Raw genomic sequence first — 20,967 nt, 5'->3', positions numbered from 1 at the left:
AACACACCATAGGCCTTCTTCACAACCCTATCAACCTGGGTGGCAACTTTCAGGGATCTATGTACATGGACACCGAGATCCCTCTGCTCATCCACACTACCAAGAATTTTACCATTAGCCAAATATTCCGCATTTCTGTTATTCTTTCCAAAGTGAATCACCACTCTCTGTCTTCTTTCAACTAGCCAATTTCTGATCCACATCTCTAAATCACCCTCAATCCCCAGCCTCCGTATTTTCTGCAATAGACGACCGTGGGGAACCTTATCAAACGCTTTACTGAAATCCATATACACCACATCAACTGCTCTACCCTCGTCTACCTGTTCAGTCACCTTCTCAAAGAACTCGATAAGGTTTGTGAGGCATGACCTACCCTTCACAAAACCATGCTGACTGTCCCTTATCATATTATTCCTATCTAGATGATTATAAATCGTATCTTTTATAATCCTCTCCAAGACTTTACCCACCATAGACGTTAGGCTCACCGGCCTATAGTTACCGGGGTTATCTCTACTCCCCTTCTTGAACAAAGGGACCACATTTGCTTTCCTCCAGTCCTCTGGCACTATTCCTGTAGCCAATGATGACCTAAAAATCAAAGCCAAAGGCTCAGCAATCTCTCCCCTGGCTTCCCAGAGAATCCTAGGATAAATCCCATCCGGCCCCGGGGACTTATCTATTTTCACCTTGTCCAGAATTGCCAACACTTCTTCCCTACGCACCTCAATGCCATCTATTCTAATAGCCTGGGTCTCAGCATTCTCCTCCACAATATTATCTTTTTCCTGAGTGAATACTGACGAAAAGTATTCATTTAGTATCTCGCTTATCTCCTCAACCTCCACACACAACTTCCCACCACTGTCCTTGACTGGCCCTACTCTTACCCTAGTCATTCTTTTATTCCTGACATACCTATAGAAAGCTTTTGGGTTTTCCTTGATCCTACCTGCCAAAGACTTCTCATGTCCCCTCCTTGCTCGTCTCAGCTCTCTCTTTAGATCCTTCCTCGCTCCCTTGTAAATATCAAGCGCCCCAACTGAAACTTCACGCCTCATCTTCACATAGGCCTCCTTCTTCCTCTTAACAAGAGATTCCACTTCTTTGATAAACCACGGTTCCCTCGCTCGACCCCTTCCTCCCTGCCTGACTGGTACGTACTTATCAAGAACATGCAATAGCTGTTCCTTGAACAAGCTCCACATATCCAGTGTGCCCAACCCTTGCAGCCTACTTCTCCAACCAACACATCCTAAGTCATGTCTAATGGCATCATAATTGCCCTTCCCCCAGCTCTAACTCTTGCCCTGCGGGGTATACTTATCCCTTTCCATCACTAACGTAAAGGTCACCGAATTGTGGTCACTGTTTCCAAAGTGCTCACCTACCTCCAGATCTAACACCTGGCCTGGTTCATTACCCAAAACCAAATCCAATGTGGCCTCGCCTCTTGTTGGCCTGTCAACATATTGTGTCAGGAAACCCTCCTGCACACATTGTACAAAGAATGACCCATCTAATGTACTCGAACTATATCTTTAGTACTCGAACTATATGTGGCGACTCGGGGCTTTTCACAGTAACTTCATTAGAAGCCTACTTGTGACAATAAGCAATTTTCATTTTTCACTTTTTTTTCATTATCTTTGGCTCCAGCCACTGACTCTATTCCCCTCTCAACAGTCTGAAGGTGAATGAGTCTCTTCACCAACGTTGTGTCATATTTCACCCCAATCTGAGCTTCCGATCACACGTTCGCTCCATCACTCAGACCACCTATTTCCAGCTGTGTAACATAGACTTTCTTTGCTCCAGTCTCAACTCATCTGCTGCTTCAATCTCCACCCAATGCCTCTCTTACCTCTAGTATGGAGGCATACCTCTGGCATGGATAGAGGATTGGCTGACTAGCAGGAGGCAGAGTGTGGGGATCAAAGGGTCTTTTTCAGGTTGGCAGCCGGTGACTCCTGGTGAGCCTCAGGGGTCAGTTTTGGGACCCACAAATTTCACAATATACGTCAATGATCTGGAAGAAGGAACTAAAGGCACTGTTGCTAAGTTTGCAGATGATTTTAATCTCGATGTCGATTGGTTTAACCAGGTCGGTCAAGGCAACCTTGAGGAGGAGTTTATAGAATGTATCCGCGATAGTTTCCTAGAACAGTATGTAATGGAACCTACAAGGGAACAAGCGGTCCTAGATCTTGTCCTGTGTAATGAGACAGGATTGATTCATGATTTCATAGTTAGGGATCCTCTCGGAAGGAGCGATCACAATATGGTGGAATTTAAAATACAGATGGAGGATGAGAAAGTAAAATTAAATACTAGTTTTTGTTTTTAAACAAAGGAGATTACAATGGGATGAGAGAAGAACTATCTAAGGTAGACTGGGAGCAAAGACTTTATGGTGGAACAGTTGAGGAACAGTGGAGAACCTTCCAAGCGATTTTTCACAGTGCTCAGCAAACGTTTATACCAACAAAAAGGAAGGACGGTAGAAAGAGGGAAAATCGACCGTGGATATCTAAGGAAATAAGGGAGAGTATCAAATTGAAGGAAAAAGCATACAAAGTGGCAAAGATTGGTGGGAGACTAGAGGACTGGGAAATCTTTAGGGGGCAACAGAAAGCCACTAAAAAAGCTATAAAGAAGAGTAAGATAGAGTATGAGAGTAAACTTGCTCAGAATATAAAAACAGATAGTAAAAGTTTTTACAAATATATAAAACAAAAAAGAGTGGCTAAGGTAAATATTGGCCCTTTAGAGGATGAGAAGGGAGTTTTAATAATGGGAGATGAGGAAATGGCTGAGGAACTGAACAGGTTTTTTGGGTCGGTCTTCACAGTGGAAGACACAAATAACATGCCAGCGACTGATACAAATGAGGCTATGACAGGTGAGGACCTTGAGAGGATTGTTATCACTAAGGAGGTAGCGATGGGCAAGCTAATGGGGCTAAAGGTAGACAAGTCTCCTGGCTCTGATGGAATGCATCCCAGAGTGCTAAAAGAGATGGCTAGGGGAATTGCAGATGCACTAGTGATGATTTACCAAAATTCACTAGACTCTGGGGTGGTCCCGGTGGATTGGAAATTAGCAAACGTAACACCACTGTTTAAAAAAGGAGGTAGGCAGAGAGCAGGAAATTATAGGCCAGTGAGCTTAACTTCGGTAGTAGGGAAGATGCTGGAATCTAGCATCAAGGAAGAAATAGCGAGGCATCTGGATAGAAATTGTTCCATTGGGCAGACGCAGCATGGGTTCATAAAGGGCAGGTCGTGCCTAACTAATTCAGTGGAATTTTTTGAGGACATTACCAGTGCAGTAGATAACGGGGAGCCAATGGATGTGGTATATCTGGATTTCCAGAAACCCTTTGACAAGGTGCCACACAAAAGGTTGCTGCATCAGATAAAGATGCATGGCATTAAGGGTAAAGTAGTAGCATGGATAGATTGGTTAATTAATAGAAAGCGAAGAGTGGGGATTAATGGGTGGCAATCAGTAGCTAGTGGTGTCCCTCAGGGATCCGTGTTGGGCCCACAATTGTTCACAATTTACATAGATGATTTGGAGTTGGGGACCAAGGGCAATGTGTCCAAGTTTGCAGATGACACTAAGATGAGTGGTAAAGCGAAAAGTGCAGAGGATACTGGAAGTCTGCAGAGGGATTTGGATAGGTTAAGTGAATGGGCTAGGGTCTTGCAGATGGAATAAAATGTTGACAAATGTGAGGTTATCCATTTTGGTAGGAATAACAGCAAACGGGATTATTATTTAAATGATAAATTATTAAAGCATGCCGCTGTGCAGTGTGACCTGGGTGTGCTAGTGCATGAGTCACAGAAAGTTGGTTTACAGGTGCAACAGGTGATTAAGAAGGCAAATGGAATTTTGTCCTTCATTGCTAAAGGGATGGAGTTTAAGACTAGGGAGGTTATGTTGCAATTGTATAAGGTGTTAGTGAGGCCACACTTGGAGTATTGTGTTCAGTTTTGTTCTCCTTGAGAAAGGACGTACTGGCACTGGAGGGTGTGCAGAGGAGATTCACTAGGTTAATCCCAGAGCTGAAGGGGTTGCATTATGAGGAGAGGTCGAGTAGACTGGGACTGTATTGGTTGGAATTTAGAAGGATGAGGGGGGATCTTATAGAAATATTTAAAATTATGAAGGGAATAGATAGGATAGATGCGGGCAGGTTGTTTCCACTGGCGGGTAAAAGCAGAACTAGGGGACATAGCCTCAAAATAAGGGGAAGTAGATTTAGGACTGGGTTTAGGAGGAACTTCTTCACCCAAAGGGTTGTGAATCTATGGAATTCCTTGCCCAGTGAAGCAGTTGAGGCTCCTTCATTAAATGTTTTTAAGGTGAAGATAGATAGTTTTTTGAAGAATAAAGGGATTAAGGGTTATGGTGTTCGGGCCGGAAAGTGGAGCTGAGTCCACAAAAAACATGATCTCATTGAATGGCGGAGCAGGCTCGAGGGGCCAGATGGCCTACTCCTGCTCCATATGTTCTTATGATACAATGATCTTGAAAAGTGTGAGGTTATGCACTTTGGAAGGAGAAATAGAGGTGTAGACTATTTTCTAAATAGGGAGATGCTTAGGAAATCAGAAGCACAAAAGGATCGGGAGCCCTTAGTCACGCTTAACGTGCAGGTTGAGTCGGCAGTTAGGAAGGTAAATGCAATGTTAGCATTCATGTCGAGAGGGCTAGAATACAAGACCAGGGATGGACTTCTGAGGCTATATAAGGCTCTGGTCAGATCCCATTTGGAGTACTGTGAGCAGTTTTGGGCCCCGTATCTAAGGAAGGATGTACTGGCCTTGCAATGGGTCCAGAGGAGGTTCACAAGAATGGTCCCTGGAATGAAGAGCTTGTCGTACGAGGAACGGTTGAGAACTCTGGGTCTGTACTCGTTGGGAGTTTAGAAAGACGAGGGGGGATCTTATTGAAATTTACAGGATACTGCAAGGCCTGGATAGCGTGGACGTGGAGAGAATGCTGCCACTTGTAGGAAAAACTAGAACCAGAGGACACAATCTCAGACTAAAGGGACAACCCTTTAAAACAGAGATGAGGAGGAACATCTTCAGCAGAGCGTGGTGAATCTGTGGAACTCTTTGCCACAGAAGGCTGTGGAGGCCAATTCACTGAGTGTCTTTAAAACAGAGATAGATAGGTTTTTGATCAATAAGGGGATCAGGGGTTAAGGGCGAAGGCAGGAGAATGGGAATGAGAAAATATCAGCCATGATTGAATAGCGGAGCAGACTTGATGGGCTGAGTGGCCTAATTCTGCTCCTATGTCTCATGGTCTTGCCTGTTCCAACCCTCTCCTGGCTTCTCTCCCATATTCTATCTTCCGTAAGCATTCGGTCATCCAAAACTCTGTTTTCCAGGTCCTTACTCACACCAAGTCCCATTTCTCCCGTTACCCCTATGTTCGCTGACCTACTTTGTCTTCTGGCCAAACCACACATTAATTTTCAAAATCTCATCCTTGTTTTCTAATCCCTTCACAGCCTTGCCCTCCCTATCTCCCTCCAGCCCCACAACCCTCCAAAATATCTGCACTAATATCTCCTCTAATTCAGGCCTCTCACCTATCCGATCACTTCAACACTGGTGGCTGTGCCTCGAGTTGCTGAGGCTCTGAGCTCCCTCATTAACCAATCTTTGATTGTTTGTCCTAGGATCTCTTTAGATCCTAACAAACCTAATTCAAACAAAATTTGTTTGATTGTTCCTCTGAATCACTTCGCTATATTTCAGTGTGAAAGTCACAATATAAATGCAGATAGCTGTTGTAAGTGGGCTGTGATGGAGCAGAGAGTTGGCCTACCTTCCCACATGCGTTACAATACTGCCGCCTCCATGTCAGGGTGAAGTCACTTGCACAGATCATACACATCATTATTCGGAGGCTTGGGATCAGCATTGACGGTTTGACACCCTCAGTTTTCACAGGGGTAAGCTGGAGGGAGAGTACACAGCAAAATTGTCATTAATTTACCAAGATCCTGAGATCCAAACTGACAGAAGGAGGTGCTGAGGACGAGAGGTTGCAGTTAGATAGAAGTACAGTGAGCAGAGAGGCCGTGGCTTTGGACAGGCTTGGAGTTCAGAGGGCAATCCTTCTGCCCCAAACCAAGACTTTGTATTGTTACTCTTGTACTCTTGTGGGGTGAATCTCCATGATATTTCAGGCAGTTCAACAGAAAACATTCCAGCCATGTTGTTTTTGACCTTGATTCTTTTCTTACTGGCTGCTGTCTAAACACAATGGCCTTTGGGATTTCATGATCTAATCTGCAGTAGTTTGAATCTGTTTACTAAAGTGATGCAAGTCTAGTGCGATTTTTAATAATCAGTTCTCTGCTTCTGCACCATCTTTAGTGTTTTTCCTGACTCTGACTCTGCTTTGAGAATGATTAATGCTTGAAAATCCTCCAGCGATTAGGGATCACCCAACACTCCCCAACTGTGTCAGCACTGACACACTTGTCAGACGCATCTAGAGGTCTCTGGTCTTGGATGGTGGGGGGGGGGACTGCATTAATAAGAACATAATAAGGGCAGGAATGAATCACAGAATAACAGTACGTCAAGTGCTTCATGGAGAGACAAATATAAAATAAAAGGTACAATTCTAAAGGGTGTGCAGGAGCAGAGGGTCCTGGGTATATCTGTGCATACATCATTGAAGGGGATAGGACAGATTGAGAGAGAAGTTAGTAAAGCATTCACTATCCTGGGCTTTAATAATAGCACAGTAAGAAGTCTTACAACACCAGGTTAAAGTCCAACAGGTTTGTTTCAAACACTAGCTTTTGGAGCACTGCTCCTTCCTCAGGTGAATGAAGAGGTATATTTAATAATAGCGGCAGAGAAGTAACAACACCAATACTAGACTCATTCTCGTATTGCCCTCTCTGTATTGGACATAACTACAGTAATTGTTTCTCCGGCATCCAAATGTATATCTACCTCCCCAGTCTCCCCCCCCCCACCCCCACAAACATAATATAGCTAACTGTACAGAGTTGCTGAGCTAGTGCACAATATCCTACCAGTTTATTTATTTTTTTCTCTTCTATATATATATATATATATATATATGTATTTTAATCTGTGTACATAACTGTAAATATACTATGTTCAAAAGCCCAATAAAAAACATTTAAAAAAAAAATTAATAGGGGCAGAGAATACAAAAACGAGGAGGTTATGTTGAATTTGCACAGCTGGACCACAGCTGGAATATTGGGGCCAGTTGTAGGAGCCACACTTAAGGAAGGTTGTGCAGACAATGGAGAGTGCATGGAGGGGATTAACCAGTATGGACCCAAGGATGAGGCACTTTAGTTCTGAGGCGAGACTGAAGAAGTTAGTATTGTTTCCCTTCGAGATAAATTAGGTTGAGAGGAGATTTGAATAATTTGCACCTGTACTCCAGGTGTGGTCTCATCAAAAACTGTTTAATTGTAACAAAACGTCTTTATTCCTGTATCCTAATCCTTTTACAATAAAGGCCAACATCCTATTTGGCTTCCTAATTGCTTGCTGTACTCACATATTCCTGCACAAATACACTCAAGTCACATTGAACTCTAACATCTACAAGTTTCATACCTGTTAATAAATGTTCTGCTTTTGCCATTTTAAAAATCAAAGAAAATTACCTCACACTTTCCCACTTAATACTCCATTATCACCTTGTTGCACACTCATTTGAACTGTTTGGGAGGGATTTTCCAGTCCCCCAGCTGCGTTTTTCCAGGCGGGGAAAACGTTCACTGGTGGCGGAATTCTCTATTCCCAAGTCATTTCTCGCCGCCGGGAAACTCAGTCACGGTAGTGCACTGCTGGCGTAAAAGAGAATCTAACAGCTGGAGAATTCCGGGATGGGATTCTCTGTTGCTCTTGACACCGAAAACATGGCCGCCGCCAGGTTCACACCAAATCGTGATTCTCCCACGCCTCGACAGTGGCATCAATGCATTCCACTCTGCACGTACAGTAAACATCGTCCGCAAATCATTAGTGGGCCTGACCCGGTATCCTCCGGTGCTCTCTGCAATCCTCAGCCTCCACCAGTGGGAGTTCCCGATGGCAAAATGCACTTGTGCATTTAAAAATCGGGAAACAAGGTGCCGTTGCTGATGAGGGAGAGAGAGGAGGTCGGACACGCAGAGGCACGGCCGTGGGCTGCTGGTCCTGACACTGGCCAGGCTGGCACAGACGGCCATTGCCGCAGTCTGCAAGGCTACCTTGCTGCACCCCATGACCACCCACATGACCCGTGGTTCTGCAGAGTGGCATCGGCCATAGGGGTACGCCCACCCCACCACCCATGCTCCTCTGTGCCACACCACCCCACCACCCATGCTCCTCTGTGCCACACGACCCCACCACCCATGCTCCTCTGTGCCACACGTCCCACGCAAGCGCAACACCCTCTGTAGCTAGTAGCCCCTTCAGGGGGGCGCCCAAACAGGGGTCATGGAGCGTTCCGCTGGCAAGGGCAACTCCAGCTGACTGTACCCCTGGCAGTAGGAATGGGCGCCAGGGCCAGAGGTTCCCATGGTGCCAAGCGGCCACGGGGCCTGGGATGCGGAGATGGGACGGGGGGGGGGGGGCGAAGGGGGCAGGGCCCGCAGTGCCAACTGGGGCCACCAGGTAGCCTGGTGGACATGGTTGTGCATGGGGTTACAGGCCATTCTAACACATCGGCCATTCACCCCCTGCAAATAATGGTTATTGGAATTCAACCAGGAATGGTGGCCTTTCTCCTAGTCACCATAGCCCTGGGGGATGCACTGAGGCTGTAGAAGCTGGAGATGTTCGAGGAGGACCACCATGCAGCAGCGGAGCCTGTCCCAGAGGAGCAAGAGGTAGCCAGTGAGGATGGAGAGCCGGCCACCCAATAGGATGAGGAAGAGGTGGGAAGGAGCATCGTATGAGGCCTAGCGTATACCGGCACCCTGTCATTCGAGAACCTGCCGGACCGGACATGCCATCGAAGACTCCGGCTGAACAGGGGGACAGTGCGACATATCTGCCGGATCATCTGCTCTGTGATGAGTTCTGGTGCTCTGCACCTTTTGCCATCATCTGACTCCTGCCCACGCTAGCATGTTCCACTGCACCTGGGTGATCCCTGTATGCGAGCTGCACATTCCATCACATGGTTCTACCGAGCCCTTGGGGTGGCGGGGATGGAGATACGGGAGCAGTGAGCACCGGCTGTATTGGAATCTGTCGCCATATCCCCTCCCCTGACCCTCTGATTAGCACACCCACCCCTCCAGCGTCCCCTCTGCAGCCAGCCTTTTGACAGAGCCTCCTTCACACCATTCTGACAGAGCACTGAGGAAGGTTGTAACGTGGTGAACATGTGTTTATTGTGAACATATACACACACACACACATTATTGCCCTAGCCCCTATTGCTATCCTAGGTGCTACACGTGTGCCCCTAACGTTTCATGTAGGTGGATCCCCAGGCGGTACATCAGGAGTGGAGACAGCCTATTTCAATTCTTGCCCTGTGACCCCCTTTGGGGTGACTGGGCCTGGATGTGTGTACCAGCTGTCGTGAAGCTGCCCTATTTTGCCCGCTGGCCATGTGGTGTGCCAAGGACGAGGGGTGGGGGAAGGAGTCCGAGGTGCTGCAGTGTTTCGACACCTCCCATTGCCTCCTCCTCCCTCGGGTGCCTATGGCCCCCGGCGACTGTTTCGGATGGGGATGCGAGTGGAGCTAAACCCTAACGCTCCCCCCATCTGCTGCGGCCAGTTCTGGCGGCCCGCTCCCGTCTCAACGAGATGGCCATGCTCGCGGCCATGGAGCACAGAGTGAACCATCTCCCTCTGGGTCTCTGCCTCATCAGCCAGTGACTGCGCCATCTCCCTCTGGAACTGGGCCACCTCCCTCGATGTCTGTGCCAGGTCGGCCAGTGTCTGGGCAATGCTGCCCACTATCTCAGTGATGACCCACTGTGACTGGACCATGCTCTGGAGTGACACTGGAATGTCCAGATGGCTCTGGTCCATGGCTGCCTTTGGCAGGGCAGCCTGTCTTGGGACTCGGCAACCACCTGCACAGATTGCTCCAGACTTTATTCATCTTGACCCATGGCCGAAACCCTCACCCTCATTGTCCCCCCTGCGAATGCCGCCCGTGAGTTGTTGGGCTGGGTGGATCGCATGGTCGGCACCAACTCTTGCACCTGCACGCGGTTGTACCCCTCCAACTCCACCTGCTGACAACCCCTCATGCTGCGGTGAGGGGCTGCAGGTCCGGCGGTCCCCCACCAGTCTTCTCCCTCTCACGGCGGTTATGAGCGAATTTCAGTGGGCTAAACAGTTGGCTTGTAATACAGAATAAGGCCAGCAGCGCGGGTTCAATTCCCGAACAGGTGCCGGAATGTGGCGACTAGGTGCTTTTCACAGTAACTTCACTGAAGCCTACTCGTGACAATAAGCGATTATTATTATTATATTATGCAGTCCCTGGCTCTGTGACTGCATCTCCACAATCATTGGGACCGTTCCAGTAGCCCGAAATCCATCTCGATGGCAGCTAGCCCCTGGTGTCGGCTTGCCCTCCAACCGTCCGCCTCCTCGGGGATTCCTACCTCCACCTATTGTACCGTGTGTGGTGCAGGTGCTCAAGTCGGGTTAGGTCAAGTCGGCATAAGGAAGGGGGAAGTTTTGGGTATTCTAAAAGGCATTAAGGTGGACAAGTCCCCAGGTCCGGATGGGATCTATCCCAGGTTACTGAGGGAAGTGAGGGACAAAATAGCTGGGGCCTTAACAGATATCGTTGCAGCATCCTTGAGCATGGGTAAGGTCCCGGAGTACTGGAGAATTGCTAATGTTGTCCCTTTGTTTAAGAAGCGTAGCAGGGATAATCCAGGGAATTATAGACCTGTGAGCTTGGCGTCAGTGGTAGGCAAACTGTTGGAGAACATACTGAGGGATAGGATCTATTCACATTTGGAAGAAAATAGACTTATCAGTGAGAGGCAGCAAGGTCATGTCTTACAAACCTAATAGAATTCTTTGAGGAAATGACAAAGTTAATTGATGAGGGACAGACATGGATATGGTCATATACATGGACTTCAGTAAGGCGTTGATGGAAAAAGTGAAGTCACGTGGGGTTCAGGGTGTACTAGCTAGATGGATAAAGAACTGGCTGGGCAACAGGAGACAGAGAGTAGTGGTGGAAGGGAGTGTCTCAAAATGGAGAAAGGTGACTAGTGGTGTTCCACAGGGATCCGTGCTCGGACCACTGTTGTTTGTGATATCCATAAATGATCTGGACGAAGGTATAGGTGGTCTGATTAGCAAGTTTGCAGATGATGCTAAGATTGGTGGAGTTGCAGATAGTGAGGGGGACTGTCAGAGAATACAGCAAAATATAAATAGATTGGAGAGTTGGGCAGAGAAATGGCAGATGGAGTTCAATCCAGGCAAATGTGAGGTGATGCATTTTGGAAGATCCAATTCAAGAGCAGACTATACGGTCAATGGAAGAGTCCTGGGGAAAATTGATGGACAGAGAGATCTGGGAGTTCAGGTCCGTTGTACCCTGAAGGTGGCAACGCAGGTCGATAAGAGTGGTCAAGAAGGCATACAGCATGCTTGCCTTCATTGGACGGGGTATTGAGTACAAGAGTCAGCAGGTCATGTTACAGTTGTATATGACTTTGGTTAGGCCACATTTGGAATACTGCGTGCAGTTCTGGTCGCCACATTACCAGAAGGATGTGGATGCTTTAGAGAGGGTGCAGAGGAGGTTCACCAGGATGTTGCCTGGCATGGAGGGTGTTAGCTATGAAGAAAGATTGAGTAGAGTAGGATCGTGGGTTTCCTCCGGGTGCTCCGGTTTCCTCCCACAGTCCAAAGATGTGCGGGTTAGGTGGATTGGCCATGCTAAATTGCCCGTAGTGTCCTAAAAAGTAAGGTTAAGGGGTGGGGGGTTGTTGGGTTACGGGTATAGGGTGGATACGTGGGTTTGAGTAGGGTGATCATGGCTCGGCACAACATCGAGGGCCGAAGGGCCTGTTCTGTGCTGTACTGTTCTATGTTCTATGTTTTCGTTGGAAAGACGGAGGTTGAGGGGGGATCTGATTGAGGTCCACAAAATTATGAGAGGTATGTAAGAAGTCTTATAACACCAGGTTAAAGTCCAACATATTTGTTTCAAACACTAGCTTTCGGAGCACTGCTCCTTCCTGTCCGTATTAGGGTCTTCGTCATCACTGCTCACCACCTGTGGTTATGGTTGGGGGTGGGGAAACACCAGAAGGGCCCATGCCATCGCCAGCAGCTCCTAGAAGACACAAGACAAGTCACGTGATTGCACCCGGGCTGGGGGTGTGTGTGTGTGTGTGTGTGGCGGGGGGTTTGGTGGTGGTGTGGGTAGGAGACACATCTGCCATGGGGAACTGCAACTCAGCCAGGTCTCACTCCCGAATCAGACCTCCGCCTCGGTGACTGCCTTTTCTCCAGGCCCACCGACCATGTCTAGTGCCCCCATTTCTGCTGCGGTCAGGGACTGCAGGTCCGGCGGTCCCCTCCAGTCTTCTCCCTCTCACGGTGGTTATGAGCAAATTTCTCCTGGGGTGTGGGGGAGCGGTGGGGAACAGAAAAGGCACAGAGTTAAACAGTCTGATGCATGCAGCCCAGGGGGTGGGAAGCTGGTAGCTTCAGTGGCCACAGTAACCAGCCATGGCGGCCGATATGGGAGCTGGCATGTGGTGCTGGGTGGGGGCTCGGCCATCCTGCTGGTTGGGGAAGGGTTACAGTTATGTGGGATGGTGGTTCGGTGAGGAGACAGTGCTGCCTACTCACCCTGGCTGCCCTGAGGGGGTCGTTCAGTTTTTTCTGGCACTGCTGGCCAGTCGTAATGATGTTGTCCATGACGCTCATGACCTCCGCCACTTGTTTCCACGCACGGCAAACGGCGACTGCTGGCAGCCTCCTTACCACACCGGGGTACAGGGTCACCCGCCTCTCCTCCACGGTGTCCAGCAGATCTTGAGTTCAGCGGCGTGATACAGGATGCCGCTCTCCTCACTGCCATCTTGTTTGCTGGGATCAGTGCGCATGGAGAGTGGTGCGTATATGCGGCTGCAGCTCGTCAGCCTCCTGAGTGTCAATCCTGAACCCGGCACCGTTTCACATCAATCAAGTTCCACATGGCACCAGTGCTAGCCCCCTTTCGGTCAGTGAATTGGTCCAGGTGTGGCGCCAATTTTGCTCTGGAGAAAGTCCACTAATCCTGTCCCAGGTCTTTATATCTCTTTTGCAGCCTCTTTGTATTCTCCTCACAGTTTACATTCCCACTTAATTTCCTATGATGGCCAAACTTAGATACATTCCTCTCTGTCTCCTTGTCTAAGTCAGAGCATCGTAGTCTGAAGTAAGAGTGAGATGTTTAATGTGATCAGCATCAATATTGGGAAGGTAAAAATGAGGGAACTCTCTGCTGCAGCACTCACCTCAGTATACCCTCTCAACCCAGGGAATGTTGGCATCCTCTGGTAATCCTCCACTGCTTTGCTAATAGCAGCCAGCCACTCATCGCGCTCTGTGGAGGAACTGACAGGGAATAGAGAGAGGATAACATTAGAATAATTACTTGTCAAATAATAAGAGTTATTGCCATCTAATTCATGGTGACAAGTCCTTTCTGATATTTCCACGTAATGATCATAAAATCCCTACAGTGCAGAAGGAGGACATTTGGCCTGACGAGCCTGCACCGAACATCTGAAAGAGCGGCCTACCTAGGCCCACTCCTCCGGCCTATCCCTGTAACCCTATCTAACCTCCACATATTTGGACACTGGCAATTTAGAATGGCTAATTCATCTATTCTGCACATCTTTGGACTGCGAAGGAAACCAGAGCACTCGGAGGAAACCCACGCAGACATGGAGAGAATGTACAAACCCCACAGACAGTCACCCAAGGCTGGAATTGAAGCTGGGTCCCTGGCACTGTGAGGCAGCAGTGCTAACCACTGTGCCACCATGCCGTCCTGCATACATGTGGATTGTAGTTCCAGCTCTTTAATTATCAGGAGCTGTCATTTTGCAGAAGGTATTAGAATGGACACAAAAGCTTCCCAGATGTACAGCTGACTGAAAGTGACAGCGATCATTTGGTGAATAATCTACATTCAGACTGCATTTGGCCAAATTAAACGTGAAGAATGCAAAAAGAATTTTGTTCAAAACTGGCAATTCATAACCTGTTTTGAAGCTTGGGAGTTTAAATTTCCATTGAACTCTTCATTGTGGTATTTATGAAAAGGGTGAAAGCTTCAAATAAATCTAAAGAATGGATTTGATAAGGTAACAGAGTGGGTTGGTTGATGTGATGTATTTGATGGTGTAAAGACTGTTTTATAAAATACTACAGAGCAGACATGTCAGCAAAGTTGAAGCACTTTAAATAAAAGGGACTGTGATATCATGTATGGACAGTTAGCTGAGTGACAGCAAACAGAGAGAGAGAGAAAAACAGTGGCCAGTTGCTTTTCGGACTGAGGAGGATATAAGTGGGATTCCTAAGGGTCATGATTAGGATTGTGCTTTTCCTGAAATATATTAAAGACCTAGACTTGGGTGTTCTTGTTTTTCTTCAGTTCTCTGCCCGCAAGCAGCTTCCAGCTATAGTGTCGCAATCTCTAACATGGTTAGGACAAGGAGGCAGATGCCTAATACACCCCAACTGGAACAGGGATCGAACCCCATACTGTTGGCACCATAACCCGGGAGCGGGAAAACACTGGAGGGGAACCGCTGGATTTGCGGCCCCTCACCACGGCAGAGCAGAGGGACTGAAGAAAGGGCAGTTGCCAGGGTGGAAATCAGCGCCGGGCGAGGAAGTGAGACCCCGCTGAGTTGCAGTTCCCCATGACATATTTGTCACCCCTCGCTACCCACACCACGCCTCACCCCCGCTCCACACACCCACTCTCCCCTCCGGCCCACGGTCTAAACATGCATTCTGTCTTGTCTTGCAGGAGCTGCAGGTGAGCGGGCAGGTCTTTCTGGTGTCCCCCGCCCGCAGTCAAATCCAGATCCCCAGGTGCTAAGCAGCGACAAGAACGCCAACATGGACAAGAACCATTAACCCATGGCCCAGGACACCCCGGAGCTCGAGTCCGATGATGACACTGATTTCCCATCACAGCTGTCTCCAATACCCTCCACCATCCCAGAAAAACCACCTCGGTTGTTCGTGAAGAGGCTCCTCTGACACTAACTGGTGCACACCACACACATGCTCTTGTACAGCAGATGGAGGTAGGAACTCCCGAGGGGGCAGAAGGTGGGAGGGCACGCCCCCAGTCTAATCTATGGAATGGATGTGCGAGCGTTACCATCCCCGAAGGCTTCCCCTGCCTCCTGCCGCTGCCAGTCCTTGAGGCATGCTCTCGTCTCGGCGAGGGTCTGCACGCTCGTGGCCATGGAACACAGAGTGGACCATCTCCGTCTGTGACTGCGCAACATCACCCATTGCCTGTGCCACATCAGCCAGTGACTGTGCCATCTCCCTCTGGGACTGGGTCACCTCCCTCTGTGTCTGTGCCACGTCGGCCAGTGCCTGGGCAATGCAGCTGATACTCTCAGCCATGACCCGCTGTGAATGGCCAGACAACCTCTGCCATCCCAGGAGATTTGATAGGACAGTGTGATCGCATTGCAGGGATTCCAGTTGGACGGTGGAAAGTGCTTCCAAGGGCATTGTCAATGAATGCAGAGCACCTGAGCTCATCGCTGAGCGGGTCATCATCCTCCACTCCATGGACCAGATCTGCTGTTACTGTCAACGCAGGACCCACACGCCGTAGTACGGCAGGTATGTATCACGGAGTGGGTTGCAGGGGGTGGGTGCAGGTGGGATGCGGTGTCCCTGTCCCTGGCCAACCCCCCACCCGCCCCCCTCCAGTCAGTGAATCTGGAAGTCATCAGAGGGCCCCATGCACGTTGGCTCTAGTGCACACGTTGTGCGGCCTCCTGTGCCTGCCCGGGCAGCTTTCTCCTCCTCGAGTAGCTCCAGCAGATGCAGCTGTAGTGCATCCCCCAGGGCTGCAGCGACTAGCAGGAAGGCCACCATTCCTGGTTGGATTCCAGTATCCATTGTCAGCCGGGGGTGAAAGGCCGACATGTTAGCATGGTGTGTACCCCCCCCCCCCCCCCCCCCCACCCGCCCAACGGGCTACATGGTGGTCCCAATTGGCACTGTGAATCCTGGTCCCGCATTTTCCCCCTCCCCCATCCCTGCACCCCTGACCCCGTTGGTGCCTGGCACCATGAGGCCCTCTGGCCCTGGCGCCCGTCCTTGCTGCCAGGGGTCCTTGCCAGGGGTACACTCCACGTCCCCTGTTGTCCTTTCTCCCTCTTCATGTGTAACATTACTTATTTACAACAGCAACCTGATTAATACATAAATGCCGTTTGATCACCCTGTAAATGCAGATAGAGGCATGAAGGTGGAGCCACTCGACACATTCCTGATCTTGTGCAGCTTAATTACTTAGTACCTGGTGCAGAATGTGATGGAGCCTCGCACACTCTGGATCTTTAGTAACTTCTCAGTCTCTTCAACAGACACTCTGCTCACCTGACAACACAATAAACACGGCAATCAGAAAGATTAGCACCTGCCAGCTAATTCATACTGAGCAATATCCGAACGTATACCAACACATCACTCCGTAAGACTTCACACCATTTTCCTTCTACCCAACAACCATCCCTCCTCATCCCTCCAAACCTCTACATCCCCAACCATTCCCCCATTCCACACACAATCCCTCATCAGTCTCCCTTTCCCACACTCTCTGTAGTTCAATCTAACATACCATTCGATTCTCTCCAACCCAACATGTTATCCTTCACTTCCAGTGTATACCCCATTTCCCCAACTCCACTGTACCCCTCATTTCCCCACCGCTTCCAGTGTGCACCCCATTTCCCCTCCGCCTCCAGTGTACACCCCATTTCCCCTCTGCCTCCAGTGTACACCCCATTTCCCCTCCGCCTCCAGTGAATACCCCATTTCCCCTCCGCCTCCAGTGTACACCCCATTTCCCCTCTTCCTCCAGTGTACACCCCATTTCCCCTCTGCCTCCAGTGTATACCCCATTTCCCCTCTGCCTCCAGTGTATACCCCATTTCCCCAACTCCACTGTACGCCCCATTTACCCTCTGCCTCCAGTGTATACCCCATTTCCCCTCTGCCTCCAGTGTATACCCCATTTCCCCAACTCCACTGTACACCCCATTTCCCCTCTGCCTCCAGTGTATACCCCATTTCCCCTCTGCCTCGAGTGTACGCCCCATTTCCCCTCTGCCTCCAGTGTATATCCCATTTCCCCAACTCCACTGTACACCTCATTTCCCCACTGCTTCCAGTGTATACCCCATTTCCCCAACTCCACTGTACGCCCCATTTCCCCTCTGCCTCCAGTGTATACCCCATTTCCCCAACTCCACTGTACACCCCATTTCCCCTCTGCCTCCAGTGTATACCCCATTTCCCCTCTGCCTCGAGTGTACGCCCCATTTCCCCTCTGCCTCCAGTGTATACCCCATTTCCCCAACTCCACTGTACACCTCATTTCCCCACTGCTTCCAGTGTACACCCCATTTTCCCTTCGCTTCTAATGTATATCCCATTTCCCCACCTCCAGTGTGACCCTTCCTGCTTCCAGTGATTCCTGAAAGATCACCACCAATGCCTCCACAATTTGCTCAGCTATCTCTTTTAGAACCCTGGGGTGTAGTCCATCCGGTCCAGGTGACTTATCCACCTTCAGACCTTTTCAATTTCTCCAGAACCTTCTCCTTAGTAATGGTCACTGCACTGACCTCTGCCCCCGGATTCTCCTGGAGCTCTGGCATCCCACTGGTGTCTTCCACCGTGAAGACTGATGCAAAGTAACTATTCAGTTGGTCTGCCATTTTGTTGTTTCCTGTTATTACTTCTCCCGCCACATTTTCCAGTGGTCCAATGTCTACTTTTGCCTCTCTCTTACCTTTTATATATTGAAAAAAAATCTCTTCCTATCTTCTTTATATTACCAGCTAGCTTGCACTCATACTTCATCTGCTCCCCTCTGCCTCCAGCGTAAACCCTATTTTCCCCTCCGCCTCTAGTGCACATCCTGTTTCCCCTCTCCTCCAGTGTACACCCCATTTTCCCACTGCCTCCAGTATATATACATTTTCTCCTCTCCCCCAATGTACACCCCATTTTCCTCTCTGCCTTCAGTATACACCCCGTTTCCCCTCTGCTTCTAGTGTACACCCAATTTACCCTCTGCCTCTAATATACACCCCATTTCCCCTCTTTCTCCAGTGTACACCGGATTTCCTTCAGTATAAACCTCAGTTTCCCCTCTGCCTCCAGTGTTTCTGCCCGTATCCTTTGTGGCGTAGTTTGCTTATAGCAACCTTAACAGGAATTAGACAGTAGCGTTGTGTATACAGGAAGACACTCGTGAGGTATGTAAGAAAGGTACCGTAATTACCACGGACGACTTTAATCTATGTGTGGATTGGACTAATCAGATTGGTAAGGGTAACTTGGAGAATTAGTTCCTAAAGTGTATGCAGTGGTTCAAGAGGGCAACCAGTAAGCAAGCTATTCTAGACCTGGTAATGTGCAATGAGACAGGATTAATCTATAACCTCATGGGAAAGGAACCTCTGGGTGACAGCAATTAAAACGTGATAGAATTTCACATTCAGCTTAAAGAGGAAAAACAGTAACTGATTTTAAACCTAAATAAGGATATGAAATCAAAGCTGGCTAAATTGATTTTTAAAATGTTTTCATGCAACATAGAATGGAGTGTCTAAACCAGCACTTTTGTTGCCCATTCCTAAGTGCCCTGGAGAATGGGGTGGTGAGCTGCTATCTTGAACCGCTGCAGTCCATGTGGTGTACGTATTGTTAGGAATCGATATCTCCAAGAACTAAATGCTTTTAAAAGAAAATTGAAAGGACATTGAATTATTTGGGCATCTGCTACAAGTTCACTTTGTCTGTGAGCAAGTTATTTTTTCCATGAATTTCCATGAAGAGCTAGATGACCAGCGGGACATCTGGTTATTTTGTTCACTCGAGTTAAAGTTAAAAAAAAATTCTTGCTAGGGTGTGGGCTCCTGCTGATTGGCTGAAAATACCTGGCTTGGGAGAAGTGAATTTCAATTTGAATGTGAATTTCAAAAGATTTGAATGAGAATCTGAATTAATCTGAATATGAATCTGAATCAACCTGAATGGGAATCTGAATCAATCTGAATGTAAATGTGAATCAATCTATCAATCTGTATTTGAACCTGAATCAACCTAAACGAGGATCTGAATAAATCTCAATGGAAATCTAATCAATCTGAATTTCAATCTGAATCAATCCGAATGTGAATCTGAATAAATTTGAATGTGAATCTGAATGTGCACCTGAATCAATCTGAACTTGAATCTCAATCGTTTTGAATGAGAATCTGAATGAGAATCTGAATAAATCTGAACTTGAATCTGAAAGAAATTGAATGTGACTCTCAATTGATTTGAATGAGAATCTGAATCAATCTGATTGAGAATCTGAGTCAATCTGAATATAAATCCGAATCAACCTAATGTGAAGCTGAATCAATTGGCATGTGACTCAATCAGAATTTGAATCTGAATCAATCAAAACAAGGATATGAATCAATCTAAATGGAAATTTCATCAATCTGAATGTGAATTTCAATCAATCAGAACTTGAATCTGTATCAATCTGAATGTGAATCTGAATCAATCTCAATTTCGGCCTGAATCAATCTAAACAAGGATATGAATCAATCTAACTGGAAATCTAAACAATCCGAGTATGAATCTGAATAAATATGAATGTGAATCTGAATAAATCTGAACTTGAATCTGAAAGAATTTGAATGTGAATCTCAAACGATTTGAATAAGAATCTGAATCAATCTGAATGAGAATCTGAATCAATCTGAACATTTTGTGAGGGGAGATTGCATCTCTCTCTCCCGCTCAATGCCCTGTATTGCCTGGAGTCCAGGTTGAGTGTTCACCTTCAGCCAGAAATTTATCACCTCGGTATAAAAGTATTTGAAAGCAGGCAAATCTGTTAAAAGCAAAAGCTTATATACTTTCAACAAGTAGTTTGGATCTAACTGAGAAAATTAGGGCAAACATAATAAGGTTACAAAAGTAGCACAAGGAAGTAAAGTTAAGACTTAACGTAAGTAAGATTCAACAATTAAAATACTAAAATAATAATATTTTAATAATAAAATATTAAAGCATGCTGCTGTGCAGAGAGACCTGGGTGTCCTCGTGCATGAGTCACAAAAAGTTGGTTTACAGGTGCAACAGGTGGTTAAGACGACAAATGGAATTTTGTCCTTCATTGCTAGAGGGATGGAGTTTAAGACTAGGGAGGTTATGCTGCAATTGTATAAGGTGTTAGTGAGGTCACACCTGGTGTATTGTGTTCAGTTTTGGTCTCCTTACCTGAGAAAGGACGTACTGGCACTGGAGGGTGTGCAGAGGAGATTCATTAGGTTAATCCCAGAGCTGAAGGGGTTGGATTATGAGGAGAGGTTGAGTAGACTGGGACTGTACTCGTTGGAATTTAGAAGGATGAGGGGGGATCTTATAGAAACATTTAAAATTATGAAGGGAATAGATAGGATAGATGCGGACAGGTTGTTTCCACTGGCGGGTGACAGCAGAACTAGGGGACATAGCCTCAAAATAAGGGGAAGTAGATTTAGGACTGAGTTTAGGAGGAACTTCTTCACCCAAAGGGTTGTGAATCTATGGAATTCCCTGCCCAGTGAAGCAATTGAGACTCCTGCCTTGTAGGAGTAAATTCTTGAAAAATAAAGAGTGCTTCGAAGACCCC

General features: G+C 47.6%; 1 protein-coding gene across 2 annotated transcripts in view; it reads right to left on the bottom strand.

Annotated features, from left to right (window-relative positions):
* The window catches only part of LOC119973207, a 296,257-nt gene that overhangs the window by 57,847 nt on the left and 217,443 nt on the right, over positions 1-20,967 (bottom strand). Inside the window, exons 14-16 of one of the 2 annotated variants that reach the window (XM_038810862.1) lie at positions 16,582-16,661; positions 13,526-13,625; positions 5,857-5,988 (exon numbers count right to left, since the gene is read on the bottom strand). In XM_038810862.1, the coding sequence (XP_038666790.1) occupies positions 5,857-5,988; positions 13,526-13,625; positions 16,582-16,661 (312 nt within the window). The remainder of the gene's footprint in view (positions 1-5,856; positions 5,989-13,525; positions 13,626-16,581; positions 16,662-20,967) is intronic. The other variant, XM_038810864.1, reaches the window with a different exon arrangement.

Source organism: Scyliorhinus canicula, chromosome 11, assembly GCF_902713615.1.
Source record: "Scyliorhinus canicula chromosome 11, sScyCan1.1, whole genome shotgun sequence".
NCBI lineage: Eukaryota > Metazoa > Chordata > Chondrichthyes > Carcharhiniformes > Scyliorhinidae > Scyliorhinus > Scyliorhinus canicula.
Note: the sequence above shows the minus strand (reverse complement) of the source record. Positions and strands in the feature narration are given on the sequence as shown.